General features: G+C 46.9%; 1 protein-coding gene across 3 annotated transcripts in view; it reads left to right on the top strand.

Annotated features, from left to right (window-relative positions):
• Fli1 (Fli-1 proto-oncogene, ETS transcription factor) overlaps positions 1–16762 on the top strand; it is a 121380-nt gene that overhangs the window by 73317 nt on the left and 31301 nt on the right. For all 3 annotated transcript variants that reach the window (XM_029482123.2, XM_021172154.3, XM_029482124.2), the window contains exons 3-4: positions 4380–4534; positions 8708–8911. In XM_029482123.2, coding sequence (XP_029337983.1) covers positions 4380–4534; positions 8708–8911 — 359 coding nt within the window. The remainder of the gene's footprint in view (positions 1–4379; positions 4535–8707; positions 8912–16762) is intronic.

Below are 16762 nucleotides of genomic sequence, written 5' to 3'. Positions count from 1 at the left end.
GAACTAGTTTTAATACCTGGCATTCAGGAGCTAAACTCGGCATCACTGCCCTGAGACAGGCTGGACTGGCCAGCGTTAGCAGGAGGCATCGAACATGCAGAGAACCCTGTTCCACTCTCAGGAAGATGAGCCTCCTTTACTCCCAGGTACCTTCCTACATTTCTAATTCTAAACCTTGCGTGGGGAGTAAGACACAGATCATCTGTGTTGAAAGCCCAGGTAGTGGGGTTTTTGTATGGGTTTTGTTTTGTTTTATTTCTTGAAATTATACTTCTATATCAAAAGCAACATGCCACTTCTACACATGGAAGTTTCTCACAGAAACACTAAAGGTGGCCTAGATTCCTCAGGTGTGCAGTGTGCATGCTACATGAATGACACACAGACAGACTCTGTGGTCCCTTGCAGGCTGCATGGGCATCCGGTGGTCCTTGGCTCTCAACAGACCTGTGATCTCTCCAGGCACTGTGATTAAAACGGGAAGGTAACTTTGGGAGAAGTTTGAGATCCCAGTTAACCCCTCTTAGGGTTTCACGTCTCCCTTTATATTGCCTTGGAGTCTGAAGACACTTCTATGGACCCCTGGCACTCTTAAAGAAGTGTTCAATAAACACTCAGAATAGATGCTTATGTCTAAGATGGTTACGCTGTACTGCTGCGGCCTGCTGCCTGTAGCTTCCCCGGGGGCCTGAGGTGGAGATGCTCTGAGTTACACCCATCACTTCCTCCTGCTCTATTGTGGCAGCCTCAGGCCCTCCTGTCACCTGCCCCAGTATAGTCAGCTGTCTGTGGGCCCAAACCCCTTGCTCGCTGTAAGTGCGGGGTCTCAATACAAATTAGCTGCAGCCGTATGGGCAAAATGAATGGCCAAACCTCTTACCCCGCCAGGGCTCCCACCTCCCCTCCCTCTTGTTCTCCTCAAGCCCTCTTCACAGGCACCAGCTGTCTCATTAAAGAGCAGCTTTTATGCTGGGCTTCACCTGGATAGGCAGTGGTCACCAAGCCCATGGCTGGGCTGGCTCGCTGAGGCAAAGGATAGAGACAAATCTGGCAGGCAAGTGTGCAAGCCAGTGAGACATGGCTTTCTCCTTTATCACCCTGAGCTAGACTAGGAGGGTGAGCTCTGTAAGGGTAAAGGATAAGGGTGTCAGATCTTTGTCCTAAGGAAGTCCCTTTGGATGGAAACTGTCTGGGACCAAGAAAGGGGCCTCATTCCAAAGAAGGCCAGGAGGGACACCCAGGCAGGTAACCAACCACCAGGGGACATACAGCTGAAGGAGAGATGGAGGAGGCTAGAACTTCTGTGGGCTAGTGATGCTACTTACTGGTCAGCCAGGCACTGCCAGCGATGGAGCCCAGGGGGCCCCAGCTCCTCTGCACCTGCTTCTTGGCCACGCCTAGGGCACCCTTGTTGCCATTCATCCCCACCAAGAACGCTTGGTTTTATGCTCATCTTTTCTTTGTTATCAATTCTTTTTACTCTGGGGAGTGGAAGCAACCTTACCACCCATGGCCACCGTACACAGCTCCAAACCAGGAAGATCCACTAGTATGGGCACTTCTGAGGTTCTAATCTCTGCCTGGAAAGAGGCCAATTTTAAATGCAGAAATTCCAAGGCCAGGCGCCTATGAAAAAGAACATTTAAAAAAACCTTCTCTCCAGTATTCGTAAATGGGAGACTTTGAAGTAGGCACCTCCTCTTTTGCTACCATTGATCCTGGCTGGCTGGCTCTGGGCACCCTGCTTGGAAAGTGTGTGTGCTGTCCACTCTCCCCACCCCCACCAGCCAATGAAAATTCCAGTATCTTGGTTTCAGGCCAACTTAATTCTCCAAGCTTCTCTGGTATTTGGATGGTTTCTCATCTGACAAGAATCTGGGGAAGACAGCCAGTGTGTGTGTATGTGTCTGTGTGTGTGTGTGTGTATGTGTGTTTATGTATGTATGTGTGTGTGAGTGTATGTATGTGGGGGGTTTACACACACTAGCATATAGGTGCACATCTGTGATGGAGGGTGTGCATTTCTCTAACTATATGTGTGTGATAGCCTATGGATGTGTGCATGCATACCTGCATACATTATATACATGTAAGTGGTAGAGTATATATACATGTGTGTTTTATGGGATGATTGTATGTATGTACATATTGTATGTATAACTATGTGAATGTGTGTGTGGAACATGTGAACATATTTGTATTGTGTGTGTAGGCCTATGTATATAAGTGTGTGTGTGCATGTACTGTGTGAAGTAGTGTATGTGTGTTTGTGTCTGCATGCACACATGTGCATATCTGTGAATATGTGTTTTTATGGCCGAGTACATACATATATGTGTACATGTTATCACTGTGTCTATGATGCATGTGGTAAAGTGTGTAGAGCATAGTGAATTGTGTGTGTGTGTGTGTGTATGTGCATATGTACTAAATTTAGAGGCTGAATGTTTTCATTATGTATATGTGCTGTGTGTGGTGAAATGTGTGCGTGTGAGTGTGTATGTGTGCGCACACAGTTTTCCTGGGGGACAGCAGTATGCTCTGGCCAGCTCAGCTTAGACACAGGCACCAGGGTCTGACTGGGGCTGCTTCATCTCTAGCCAAGTCCTTCAACAGCAGAAGCCAAAGGGCTGAGCGCTGGTGAAAAGCCCCGATGTGCTACTGCCTCTCCTCCGACTGCCATGGGGACATTAAACCTTCAACAATCTGGGACTCTGACGGCTGGGTCTTGGTTCTTTGCCTGGAAAAACAGTAGGCAAATAGTAAAACCTTAAATTCTAACATGTGTAAGTTATACATCTTATTTTCATTTTCAGCCCATGTTCTCCTCGGTAAGACATCAGGAAAAAATTACCGTCTGACTTCTAATATCTCAGTGGAGCATTTATCTCCCAGCCATGATAAGTGATCTGCAATATTTTTTTCCTTTCAGATTAAGAAACAAATTCATTTAATTTTCTTTATTGAATGTGCTCAGGCCCTCCCTGCTCTGCCTGACTCTCAGGAGCCCTGGACTCTTCTCCCTCTTCCTGCGCTGGTGACTGTCTCCTTGCTGTGGGATGGGTGACTCCCTAGTAGGCAAGGCCTGTTCCTTAAGGGCTCTCAATCTGTCCCTGCCCACTGCAGAATGACAGAGAGCAGACGCCAAGCGGGGCACGTAGGGAGATGTTAGCGTGCAGAGCTGGCAGACTATAATCAAAACCTTGTCTCGTCCCCTTGGTCTGAAGGCCTGCTTTGGCACTCTCAGGAGAACTGGCCACTTCCCAGGCTGTTGGGATGATGCTTGCTGTCTGGCACTACCATAGTGCAGTATCCACTGCACCTTTAGGAGGCTACTATGGTTCTGCTTCTTGGGATGACTGAGTGAAAGCTAGGAAGGGTGGGATGGCAACTTCCCCAGCTTGCTGACGGCTCTGTGGTGCTATACTGAAGTTCACTGTGGAATATTCTGTGTGTACTTGCTGCATCAGTGGACCACTGGGTGGGGGTGGGGGTCAGCTTAGCTTTCCAGACCATTGCTCAGTGCCAGATGCTGTGAATATCCAGTGCTAACTGTGCTGTGTTGTCTTAGTCCAGGATGGGTAATGTGCCTTCTTCCTCTTGCGCGTCCAGATTGCTTCCTATGTGCGTTTACTACTCAGAGCTGTAAAATGCTACAAGAGTCATACATAACAGGTCACAGTGCGTTCCAGGGGCCACTCTTCTTCTTTGCAGCACCCAGCTCCTCTGTATGTGGCCTTTAGTTGAGAAGTTTAACACTGGGACCTTGGGTCCTGCATCCATCTTTACTAGCCATGTGAAATCAGTAAGCACATCTTTCCTTTGGTAACCACAAAAGGGATGTAGTAACCTTTGCTCCACACATCTGAGAGGGTTATCAGGAAACTCAGATAAAGCAAACAGCTTATGAAGATGTATTAAAGTGGTACACATGCAGTAGAAATAGCTGGGCCAGCAAGTATTGATACCATCTCTAGAAACAGAAGAGACAGGGTAATAGGCTACACAGAGCATCTCATGCTGTTCTCACTCAGTCCTGTAACCAAGGTAGACATCAGCTTCTATAGGTTTGTGGAGAAGGCCTATCTATGACAAGGGCTAGTGAAGGAGGGTAAGTGTTGACCACTGGCAATCAGGTTGAAACTGGACACAGAAGACAGTGGAGGAGGGCTGCAGGCCACTCAAACAGGAACACCTAGGATGCACACGGTATTTATGACAGGAGCAGGCTGGGCTCCACATGGAAGGTGGCACTAAGAGTTCATTGTCATTGTTGTCATCATCCCAGTGATGTCTAAGTGACTGGCCAATTCTGTTGAGGCTGGAGTGACATGTCCCCATAATGACGGTTTCTTTTGACCTGTTTCCTCTCACTCCAGGGAGTCTCCGGTGGACTGCAGTGTCAGCAAATGTAACAAGCTGGTGGGCGGAGGCGAAGCCAACCCCATGAACTATAATAGCTACATGGATGAGAAGAACGGCCCCCCTCCTCCCAACATGACCACCAACGAACGGAGAGTCATTGTGCCTGCAGGTACCTTGGGAGTCAGCTGCCTGGCCAACACCCACACTTCCATTATTCAGGGGCTGTAGTGGAAGGTTGGCCCATCTCTTAGAACAAGAAAACCCAGCACCCTAGTCTTCAGTGGCAGACAAACCAGGGAAAGTTGCACATCATACATAGCTATCCTCCAATGGAGGCAGGATTTCAAGTGTCACCGGAACCCTGGCATGCTGATTCCAGAAGCCCCACTGTCAAACATAACACAAGGCAGATTTTCAGTAAGCAACCTGGTACCCCCAGGATGAATGTTGGGCAGAGGCAAGGCTGCCTCACCCCGCCATTCCTTCTTGTGAGAAGTGCAGCTCCTGATGTCCACCCTTCCCTCAGGCATGTACTTCCTGGCTTCTGCTAGGTTCCACCTTCCCAAAATTACAGCCAACTCTTTCAGTTTTAAAATAGAAATAACTATATTTAACAAACAGAACGCCTCCACGTGTGTGCCACAAGTTATGTCATTATGTAGAAATAGCCTCTTTTTCCCTAGGTATTGGTGCTATTGGTTACGGGGGGGGGGGGGGTCAGGGGGAACCTATTGTTAAATCCTCTAGCCTATTGGCTGGATGCTGCCTGGGCCAGGCCCAGTATGCTCAGCTGCCTAGGTATGGAGGGAATTCAAAAACTGCCACTTTAGAGTGGGTGCCAGGTGGAAGAGACAGAATGTCAGGAGTTTGAATAAAGTGAATTACAGGGCAGGAGCTAAAACTAACCTTAACCAAAATAACTTCACCAGAGAGGCTGGCTCCTTCCATTTGTAAATGTGTAAATGCAGTTGTGTCTTAGAGCGATGGTTTGTCTTGTTGATCTGAAGGATGATTTTGTGATGGGCAAGTCTGTCCTGTTCCTGGTGTTTGTTACCATGGGAAGTTATATATGACAGTCACATTTCTGAGCTCTGGGCTAAATTCCACGTGGGAAAGAGTGTAGAAGGCATCAGAAATGAAGGCAGAAGAGGAAGGGCTTGTGGGTATTGTTCTGCAGCTCATAGGACTAAAATCTGTCTGGGCTCAATCTTCTTCAAGCATAAGGGGCTGATTGCAAGGAAGGCTTCACCTGGTTTATTTGTATATTTGCTTGTTTGGGCTGTTTGAGATGGGGCTTCACTGTGTAGCACATGCCGTCCTAGAATTCACTGTGTAAGCCAGGCAGCACCTTGCGGCAATCCTCCTGCCTCTGCCTCCTGAGTTTGGGAACTAACTACAGGTGTGCACCATCCACTCCTGGCCAGAAGGTCTTTCTTTATTCAGCCAGATTTCACAGGAGCCAAGTGTATAACGTCAATAGCTTTCTCTTCTGTCACATCATCTAATTGGTTTGTCACCACCCTCAGGAGAGCAGCTGGTGATGGTTAGCTCAGGGGCGTCTTCTCTATTTTGAGGCCGTGATTCTTTTTAAGCAGACTTGGTGAGAGGCTCTCTCCACCCCACTAGGCCAGGAGAGGCCTTTGCTATCCAAATCGCCTGCTCTTGCCTAAGAAGGAACTCTTAGGGGATGAACCATTAGAGGAATGGAGATTACCTCAGGACCAGGTGATTGTCACCACCTTGCTTTGGTCGTCATAGGGCAGACTGTTCAGTTGTCTCTCTACCCTTCCGGTAGTTAAAATGTTCTCACGGGGATTGGCAAAAGGTGGCTCTTCCATGAACCAACTGAATCATAGCAGTAAAAAACAAAACTGGCATGTTTTTATCATGCTGTTTCAAAGCATTTGGCATAAGGAATTCATGAGCTTTAGATCTGCTTGGTTATTCTCCTACTGGTTAGATCTGTATGCATTACCGCTAGACACTCTGGCTTCCTCCAGGTCAGCCTCCTGGACGCAAGGGAAAGTCTCCTTTGGGCAAGTCCACAAATCAAGGCAATAAAACATTAGTGGATCAACCGATTGAATTTATGACGGGATTTTAAGACAAGCATAAATGAGGGTTCTAGTTAATCACCATTTCCACATCGAGATGGGAAGGAACGAGGGCTAAATCGTCCAGGAAATACATTTGGAAGAGTTTAGCATGATCCAGAGTGGAAGATTTATAATTCATTTTACTGGAGAGGGAGAGAATTAACATTGTGACAGAGCCCAAAGCGAAGAGCGGAAATAATAAAATAAATAAAATATAGGGCATAAAATTGAATGTACAGTCTAAGATTCTAGTAAGTTCCTACAAGTAAGGAGCTAGGAGAAGCTATGGGTGAGATAATTCACCACATAATCCACGCCCCTCTGGGACACCTCCTTTCGAATTCTCAGATTTCCATTCAGCCATAACCCTTGCTTGATGGTTTCTGAAAAGTAGAGGGTTGAAAACAAAACCAGGAATTTATCTGATAGACACAAACCCCAACATGAGCAAGAGGGCTAGGGGGAGGTCTTCTGGGTCCTGGAACAAGGCCTTGCAGTTCCAAATGAGTTAAGGCAGGATCCTGACAAGACAAAACTGAGGGGGTTTCAGGGGGCCTGCTTCTCCAACTATGTGACATCTTTGAAGGCTTCTGTAAAAACCCTAGCAGTAGTCACGAAGGCAGAACTTCCACGGTTCCTTATCCATCTACAAAATGGGTATAACAAGACCCATTTCATAGATTCTCATGAGAGAAAAAAAAATGGGTCAGATTGAGAGCTGGCTTGTGGTAGGATCTCACAGATGGACTATCACTCAGTAGGTACATCTTGGAGTCTTAGTATGACATACAGAAGCTGTGACATATGACAGCTTTTTTTCTGTGCTCCCCCTCAACCTCTCAAGGGTTTCTTTTATAACCCTAGAGATCACAGCACCTAGCTCCCTCCCCACCACCATTGCTGGCCATTTAGAACTGAGTTCTCTTAGCCTAGATCTTTTGCAGCCTCTAGAATGAGAGGAATATGAGTTTGTTTAAGAGGAGCACACGTTTTTCCTGCTAAATAAGCATGCTAAATGAAACAATCAAGCAGAAAAGCAGAAGCAGGAGTGACCAGCCACCCTGTAATAAAATACCATACCTTCTCCAGGAAGCCTTCCAGGACTCTCCAAATTCACCCTAGACCCTTCAACCCAAGGTTCACTGAACTACCAGCACAACCCATTGCTTATGTATTGCTCTGATGCCTACATATTTATGCTGATGGATGTGTGTGTGTGTGTGTGTGTGTGAGAGAGAGAGAGAGAGTCTCAAATACACAACCCTCCTGCCTCCGCTTCCTGAGTCCTGGGATTGCTTGAATGTATCAGCATGCCTATGGAAGTTTGTCATTTATAGTATCTTCCACCTTAGACTGAGCAGGTTGAGAAGATGCTTCAGGGAAGGATGAGACAGAGGGGGCTGGGAGAAGGCAGGTTTGGAGCAGAGGCCTCAGTCCTGTGCTGTTTCTGCTTATTCACAGTTAAAGAGGTTTCTGTCTCTAGAGCCATTTCTCATCTTTAAGTATTTAAATATCCTAAAAATGTTTAGGGGTGGTCTGGTAGAAATCTTAACACAGCTGTCCCCCCCAAAAGGAGGAAACCCAGATTGGATTTATGTCAAACAGTAACGCCATTGGGTTTTCCAGCTGCCCGGATAGAATCACAGGAAAAGCAGGCTTGTGTATATTTCCCTTCCGGAGAATCCGGAGGGATAAGTGTGCCCTCCTGAATTCACTGCTAGTCTTAAGATGCAAATGGGTCCCCTTCCCAGAAACGTTGGTTACTGGGGATTCTTTTCATTTTGATGTCACCATTTCTTGGGCCAAGCTATCAATTGGCCTCCAGAAACTTTAAACACTATCCGGTCAGGGTATGTGTTGAGGCAGCTAAGAACCTTTCCCAGCCCTGAGTGGTTCAGGCAGTGTCAGAAGCCATGGAACCAGACGGAGAGTTCTGAGGGGACCATCTGGAAGGGAAGAGAGAGGAGGTAGAAAGAAAGGAGAAGAGGGAAGAGAGGGGCATAGGAGGGAAAGATGGGGGGGGTTAAAGATACCATGAATCAGGAGTGAGAGAGAAAGAAGAGGAAAAAGGAGAAGAAGGAAGAAAGAGGAGAGAGCAAACAAAGAGAAGAAGAAAAGAGGGAGCTGTGGGGAAAGAGGACAGAGGTGGAAGAAGCAAAGAGGAGGAGATAGAGAAGAGAGGGTGAAGGGGAGCCTAGGCTGCTGGGCAGGCACGCATGCTGACCGTTCTTATCTCTCCACTGCAGACCCCACACTGTGGACACAGGAGCACGTTCGACAGTGGCTGGAGTGGGCTATAAAGGAATACGGATTGATGGAGATTGACACTTCCTTCTTCCAGAACATGGATGGCAAGGAATTGTGTAAAATGAACAAGGAGGATTTCCTCCGAGCCACCTCCGCCTACAACACAGAAGTGCTGTTGTCGCACCTCAGTTACCTCAGGGAAAGTAAGTACCATGTACACCCCAGGGCTTGGGAGCAGGTCCTGCCAGGTCCCCAAGAGCCAGCCCAAGGGAAGGATACCCTAATACCAGTCATGGACGACCTATGCCAGGGAACAGTTTCCTTAGGACAGGAACCCTGTCAAGGTCACATGTGTTCCTACAAAGCCTGAAAGGGAAAGACTTCATCCAGGAGTGGAGTGTCCAAAGGAAACAAATCAAAAATGGAAAACTCACAGAGACCTGGGACATGGGAAGGATGACACCAGCTACTAGGTAGGCGCTGGGAAGATCTCTTTTTCAGAAGCTTCTGCTAGCCAAAATTGTACAGCGATAGAATCTCTGGTTGGAGGCTTTCTAAGGAAATGTTTAGAGTTCTTACCGGAAGTTCTGAACATAGATATGAGATCTAAGATTGTGGGAGCTGACATACTACTCCCCCTATTCTGGATTCACATTGATGCCCAACCCTAACTTATGGGGCTGCTTCTCCCCACCGCCATGAAACAACAAGAGCATCTGGTGGCCCAGGTTTGTTAGTAGGCACTGAAAACTTTCCCAGACAGAACCCCAGGGAAAGCTTAGTAAAGAAAGAGCTATCCAATAGGAGGCTCCTTAGTACCAAGCCCCACCCACCAGTTCCATGTGAATTTTGATAGATATGAAAGGGAAGACCTGTGAACCTGCTAGTGACTCAGCCTTAACTCTCCATCAGAAATCCAGACTATCCCCAAGCCTGGAAGTGTGCTCAGTGGTCTGCAAAGATGAACTGAAGCCACAGGAAGGCAGGCATGGGCTCATTCTGCATGAGAGCATCCCTACAGCCAGCCACGTCCATGATTAGCTGGGCAGAACAAGATGCACTGTCCTCTATGAACGGCCTAGTTTGCCAGAGGTATCGTAAGAGTTTGAGAAGATTTGATTGTTTTAAGGCACCTTTGATTTCTGAGACCTCAGCCAACACTGTGGGGCTGCCTTTTGTGGGTTCACGGGCTCTGGGATGGTTCACTTTGTACAGGATCTCCATTGTGCTTTCAGTTGTTATCAGTAAAATACATCGTCTCAGTGCAAGGGAGTTCTGTAGAGAGCAGGGCACACTCACATGGGCTAGGAAATGAAAAGTTAAAATATTAAAAAAATGCATTTGGAAGTTTCCTTGGGTGCCTCTGGGCTGGCTATCTTGCCACCTCTCTAAGGCATCTGGTCGTGCTGGGAGAGGACACATTAGCTCCACTGCAATGACCTCATGTCTGAGTTGCTGCACCATGAGGTCAGTCCAAGAAATAACACTCTAAGAAGGGGCCATTTTCTACCTAGTCTCTCCTGACTTTCAGATGCTTAGCATTTAATAATGATTTGTATTTCTCAGCCTTTAATTGCCTGGTGGAAGGAAAGAACAAAAGGATCTTTTAACGGAGTTCTGCCATGATCTGCACAAGCAGGAGAGGTAGTAGGCACAGAGCATGAGTGTAGAAAGCAGAGGCCAGGAGCATAGCACCATCAAGCCTGACTTCTAGGCTCCTCCCAAATCATCTATGCAAGAGGTTGAGTGATCCCTAAGGAAGGAGAAATGTCAGAAGCTCCACTGAGCTCTACACAAAGGGTCCAATAATCTTGGTTTTCACAGTAAATGCTTTGTGAGGACCATGTCCAAGAATGTTTGGACTTCATAAAAGAGAAGCCCATTAAGACCATGTGACTTTCAGGCCTGGATTTCTGACCAACCCATAAACAGCACAAGTTTCTATTTCTTCCTTCTGTCACCAAAGAATCTGAGCCACAGACACGGACATGAGGCATATATCTGCTGCTCAGAAGGTCTAGGAATACTGTTAATCAGTCAGTGCTTCCTATCAAGCCTTGGCAGGCCTGCTAGTAGACAAGGGCAGATAACAGGGCATCATGAAGGTATGAGCAGCTATAGAGGGAGCAGGGAATAGAGTTTGGTGTTTGGAGGATAGTGAGAAAAACCATGTATTCTCTCCTTCTAAGAACACATGTAATCACTATGAAAAATGTCATACAACACACAAAGTTTCTAGAAGGGGGATTTGCTATAAAGGAATTTCCAGAGTTGAGAAGAGGTAGTACATGTGTATGTTTGGAAAGCCTTTGAAAGGGCAGTAAGCATGTGGTGATAACAGTTGGGAGTTCTACACAGGGAGAGTTTTCCTGCCACCAAAATGGTGGTAAAACATAAGTGTTGCAGGTACTTTTATGCTCTACCAGCCTTTGCTCTGGGAAGTGACCATGCTACCAGCCCCCTCCCAGCTTCCCATGAACCCGCAGATAAAAGACACAGACACTGGGCTGGAGAGATGGCTCAGTGGTTAAGAGCAACTACTGCTCTTCCAGAGGTCCTGAGTTCAATTCCCAGGAAGAAAGAAAGAAAGAAAGAAAGAAAGAAAGAAAGAAAGAAAGAAAGAAAGGAAGGAAGGAAGGAAGGAAGGAAGGAAGGAAGGAAGGAAGGAAGGAAGGAAGGAAGGAAGAAAGAAAGAAAGAAAGAAAGAAAGAAAGAAAGAAAGAAAGAAAGAAAGAAAGAAAGAAAGAAAGAAAGAAGTCTTAAAAATCAAAAGACATAGACACACAGTTGTTCAATTTCAACTTGCCTTCTTGGCATAATTGCTGGGGATTACTATCTCCTGCCTGGAAAATGCACACTTCTCTATACTCTTAGCTCTGTACCTCCCACCTGCCCTGAATTTCAGTGGCTAGTTCCATCTAGCCCCTGCCAAACATCCCTGACCAACCACCTGTAGTTGTGGCCACAGGCCCCAGCTTCTCCCAAGACCTCACATGGCTGCTCCATTCTTCTCCCTCCAAGGCATGGCAAAAATTCCCCCTCTCCTTCCTTTCCTCTCCCTTTTCCTCCAGGGACCCGGAAGTCCCACCTGTACCTTCTGTCTAGCGATTGGCCCATGACTTTCTTTACTGACAGATCAAGAACCAATTGGGGAATAGGACCTCAGCATCAGACCTACCCTTACACATAAGATGTGCTTATGACACAAAGTTGAGTCTGTGGGCCAAAGCAAAAATGATAATGGTTGCATTAAATTTAAATTTCCTTGAAATGTAATACAGATTGCAATAACCTTCTGAGGCACCTGGATTTAAAATGATCTTCATGAAAATTTTTCTGACTTTTTTTTTTAATTATGGTCTCTCCTTTGGGATTCTAACCTCTAGGACCCTGGTTATTGGGTACTACTTGGCTGTATCAACCCTAGAGGAGGCCATTTGTCAGACATTGTCTGCTCTGTGATGGCTGAAAACTTTCCTGCTAACAGACATGCCTTCAAGCCTTCTGTGTTTTTGTTTTTCCAGACTGAATGACACGAGCTGTTTCATGATAAAGAGAGAGACCAGGGTTTGGCTGCAAGGTTGGGGCCAGAGGAACAAGTATAGATTCTTAGCATCATTGTGTTGGGCTTTTGTTGGGGAGCAGCTGGGGCTAAATGATTCCCCTTTTGGCAAGACATAGAGGGAAAAGAGCTGAGACTCACAACATAGATGTAGGACACAGCGTAGAGTAAAGGGAGGTCAATACAGAAAACCTGGGGACTAGCCAAAGCATGGATTGTTGGAAGTCAAAATTGGGTCAGCAAGATGGCTCAGTGGGAGAAGATACTTCCTGCTAAGCCTGGCAATCATAGTTCAATCCTTGGGACCCATATGTTGGAAAGACAGAACCTACTCCCATTAGATGGCCTCTGACTTCCACATATACACTAAAACATACAAGTACACACACACACACACACACTGTAAAAAATTGATGGCACTTTTCTAATCTCTTATGTCTGAGTTGGTTTTTTGTTTTTGTTTTTGTTTGTGTTTTTTATTTTTTAAAAATTCCTTGTAGGGTACTGCATTCTTGCATCAAATTTACTTTCACAAGAGACAGTTGACTATTCTTGTTCTCTGAGAAGAAATTCACATCTGGGCCTTCCTTTTGGCTGTTCCAGATGGGATACCTGTGTAGCATTAGGAAGAAGATGGAGGGACTAGGACTGACTAGGGTACCTGCAGTTATTGGAGTTCAGCTGAAATATCTGAGACACAAGCAGACACCAGCCCAGGTGTCATTCACTTCCTGTGGACAGAACACCCCCTTGTGGACACCACGAACAAAACTATGATCCCTGTTTCTTGACCAAAGCAACTGAGGCTGGCTAGTTTCAGGAGCCCATCCAAAGGTATCTGGCATGTACAAAGTACCTGTCCTTACCTTTGATACTGGGACCACTGAAGCTTTCAGTCTGAGCTAAGGTCACTGATGCAGAGGACTTGATGACTCTCATGCAGGATGCTTGAATATGCCTGAATTAAGATGCTGACACAGGCAGACCACACCTCATTTGTCTCCCTTCTCATCTCCAGGGCTAATCTCTTCTCCAGCCTCCAACTTGAGGGCAAAACCAATGTCCCCACATGGCTTTCCATTTGTGTTGCACCAATAGATACAGGCTTTGCAAAACTCCTCTGCAGCCTCCACGAGTGAAGCCAATCAAACCAAATCTCTCCTCTCACGCACCCTGACCTCCTCGCTTCCCCCAGACTCTGGGTGTGATTGGCAGCTCTGCCAGGATCTCCCAGATATACCCACTGGACAGAGGCACTGTTGGCAGCTGAGAATGGGGCAAGTGAGATCAGTCCCTTCTCAGGCCAAGGCCAATGAGGCAGCGCTATCTGTCTCCAACTAACAGTTCAGTCACAGAGCCACTGGGGGGAGTTTGGGGATGTCTGGGAGTCCAAAAGCTCCTGGGATGAGTGGCCCGAAGCAGAAGAAAAGGGGTTTTGTTGTTGCTCCTGTTCGTTTTTTCAAAGGAAGTGGGTGGAATGTCCATCTGGGTCTGAGCTGGGAAACCTTCTAAGAAGGCACACTTTCAGACAGTGGCAGCCCCAGAGGATGAAATACATCAAGTATCAGGGACACCATAGAAAAGGACTCCAGCTTGATTCCCATTTTTAATTTAAACGTAATGGAAAACACATTTTACACTCTGTGCTATCCCCACCTGCAACCTCAGATGGCCATGCAAAGGTGATGGCCCAGTCATTACGCCAAGGAAGTGTTAAACTTTCCATCTGGATCGGGCCAAGAAAAGAAGGCAGGCTTCCAATAAGATAAAGTGCCCAGTGGCCTCGGACTCAGCAGTCAGCTGGCCTGTTTTTTAGTGCGTAGAGCCTTACTTCCCTCCCCAGTGTGCATTTAGGACTGGGGCTGGCTGTAGCACAAAGAAACTGAGCTAGGAATTGACTGGCTGGCTGGGGTTGGTTTGGGGTAGATGCTGCTGGGTTCTATGGTAACATGAATGGAGCCAGAGACAAAGGCTCTGGCACCAGGTCCCTTGTCCACACTGCTCCAGGTGTCCAGTCTGAAAAGCAAGTTAGAGAGTCTGCAGAGCTGAAGGAAGCTCAGGGCTTCCCATCTGCAAGTCCCATCCTATGTTCACTTTACTAAACTCCTTTCAGATCCAAAAAAACGGAAAATGACCTTGCTGGACTGGGGCAACTGGACTCAGTTGGTAGAGCACTTGGCTAGCATGCAGGACACTCTGGTTTTGATCTTGTGCACCCTAGAAACTGGTGTGGTGGTGCCTGCCTGTCATCTGCAACACTTGGGTGGTGGGAACAGGAGTATCAGACATTTACGATGGTCCTGGGCTGTGTAATGGCTGCTGAGCCAGCCTGGGATACATGAGAATCTGACCCAACAAAGAAAAATGAAGAGGAGAGGAGGGAAATGAAGAGGGGGAGGAAAGGAGAAGGAGAAAAAAGAGAGAGCAGAGGAAAGAAAAAGAGAAAACAAAGTAATCTTGTCCTCAAGCTCTTATCTTGAAGGACCGGGTCACTGCCAACAGCTACATTTTAGAGCAAAATGTGTCTCAAACCAACAGACACATATATGTGCACATGAATATATCCTGTTACTCACACACACACACACCCCACACACACACATAACTGAGTGGACAACACTTTAAATGAGGTATAACATGCAGGGAGTTATGAAAATCACAAGGTACAACTAGCCCCCAAGACACCTGCCCTCACCTTCCAGCACCTTTTCTTTCCCTTCTTCCTTCCCTCCCCCTCCCTCCTCTTCTCCCCCTCCCTCCCTCCCTTCTTCCCTTCTGCCTTTACTACCCCCCTTACTATTTGTTTGTTTGTTTGTTTATAATTTCTGAGACAGCCTCATTGTGAACCTCAGCCTATTGGAACTTTCGGTGGTGCTCTTGCCTTAGTCTCTGGAGTGCTGGAATAAACATGCATACGTTCTTGCCCATCTTGCCTGTATTGATTTAACCTAAAGGATGCTCCTGCTTCTGAACTGAGGACAGGTCTTATAGAGCAGCCCATCAGTTGATCTTGTCTCTTGGCCCTGGTTCCTCTGGCTGTGTGATCGTAAGCCTTGACTTCCCTAAAGGTTGATCTCAGCTGTGGGAGGAGGCTAGCATATGCATGCTTTGGGTGGCTCCTTCAAGGACTAAGTAAGAGAGATAGTGTCTGGGAGGAAGCGGGGATGGTTTAGTCAAGAAAGAGCCAGGCATGCTACTGTGAAGACTTGACTTTGATCCCCAGAACCCATGTGGAAAAAAACAGTTGTGGCAGCATACACTTGCCTCAGTTGTCCCTGCACTGCGGAAGTGGAGACAGGTGGATTCGTGAAGCGTACTGGACAGCCAGCCTTATCTATCAGCTGGCTCAGGTCATAACAAAAGACTCTGAAGCAAAAAAATCAAGGTGGATAGATAAATCTTGAGCAAGGGCACATACTCCTTCATGTATAGGAGTACACACAGGTGTGTGTGTGTGTGTGTGTGTGTGTGTGTGTGTGTGTGTGTGTGTCCTATATAGCCATTGATTGTGGCCCTTGCTTTCAGGAAATTCCTCAGGACTCAGCAGCAATAGAACTGCTTAGGTCAGATCCTCAGAGCAGGAGGAAGAAACTCAAAACCTCCAATGGGAGACCAGACTCCAGGAAGGACTCCCCTGTAACAGGGCAAGTTACCGTAATTAAAAAGAAAAAAAAAGACACAAGGGGCACCCTTGGCATCCTGAAAACCTGGTGAAAGAAAACCCAGTGAAAAGAAAACGTGTCTCCCTGGGGAGAAACCAGCCCCACCCCATGTAGGTTGCCCCTCCCCTGTGAAACTTGAACTAAGACAGTCTTGGGGCAAAATCTCTCCCCTAGGTTACCATGAAATATGTATTTCATGCAGGCTTTGGGGAGGTCAAGCGACCCTTTCTCTTGGCATTCTGGGAGTTTCCTGTGGCTTCACGTGTGCCCAGAGAGGAACTCTGACCATGGGGGGAAATTTAATAAATGTGGTTTATCTGAGCTCCGTCTCTGTCTAACTAATGACTGGAGTGGTTTGCTGCTTGGAGACCATTATTTTTCTTTATTTGCTCTAGCAGCGAGGTTCTGCCTGAGGGAGAAAATGCCTGGGACTGAGGCACAGACATTCTTGCTCTTACCCCTGAGAGGTTTGGGGTATTCTCTTGGAACGTTTGATTCCATTTCTGAAGCTCTGTCCAGTCACGGAGAATTATCCCTCATTGCGGCAGAATCCATCCCTAGCTGGAATTCCAGCCGGCCAGAAAGGCCAGTGCCCGCAAGCTCTGTGTAAAGGGTTTCCATTCTGTGTAACTGAAAGCAGTCATGATAAATGCTAGCCTCTGCTGAATGTTTAAAACAAGCTAGGATCTCTGCAGTGCACCTTCTGAGCTTAGTTTTATTAAAGCCACATTCTGTAGATGTCACTTTTCGCCCAGTATAGATGAGGGACATGTGACCAGGGGAGCTATACCCAAATAAACTTGTTACTTTGAAGTATGAGAGCTTAGACT

This window comes from Mus caroli, unplaced genomic scaffold (genome assembly GCF_978045245.1).
Source record: "Mus caroli unplaced genomic scaffold, Mus_caroli_1 scaffold_11, whole genome shotgun sequence".
NCBI lineage: Eukaryota > Metazoa > Chordata > Mammalia > Rodentia > Muridae > Mus > Mus caroli.
This window is presented reverse-complemented; position numbering and strand designations above follow the sequence as displayed.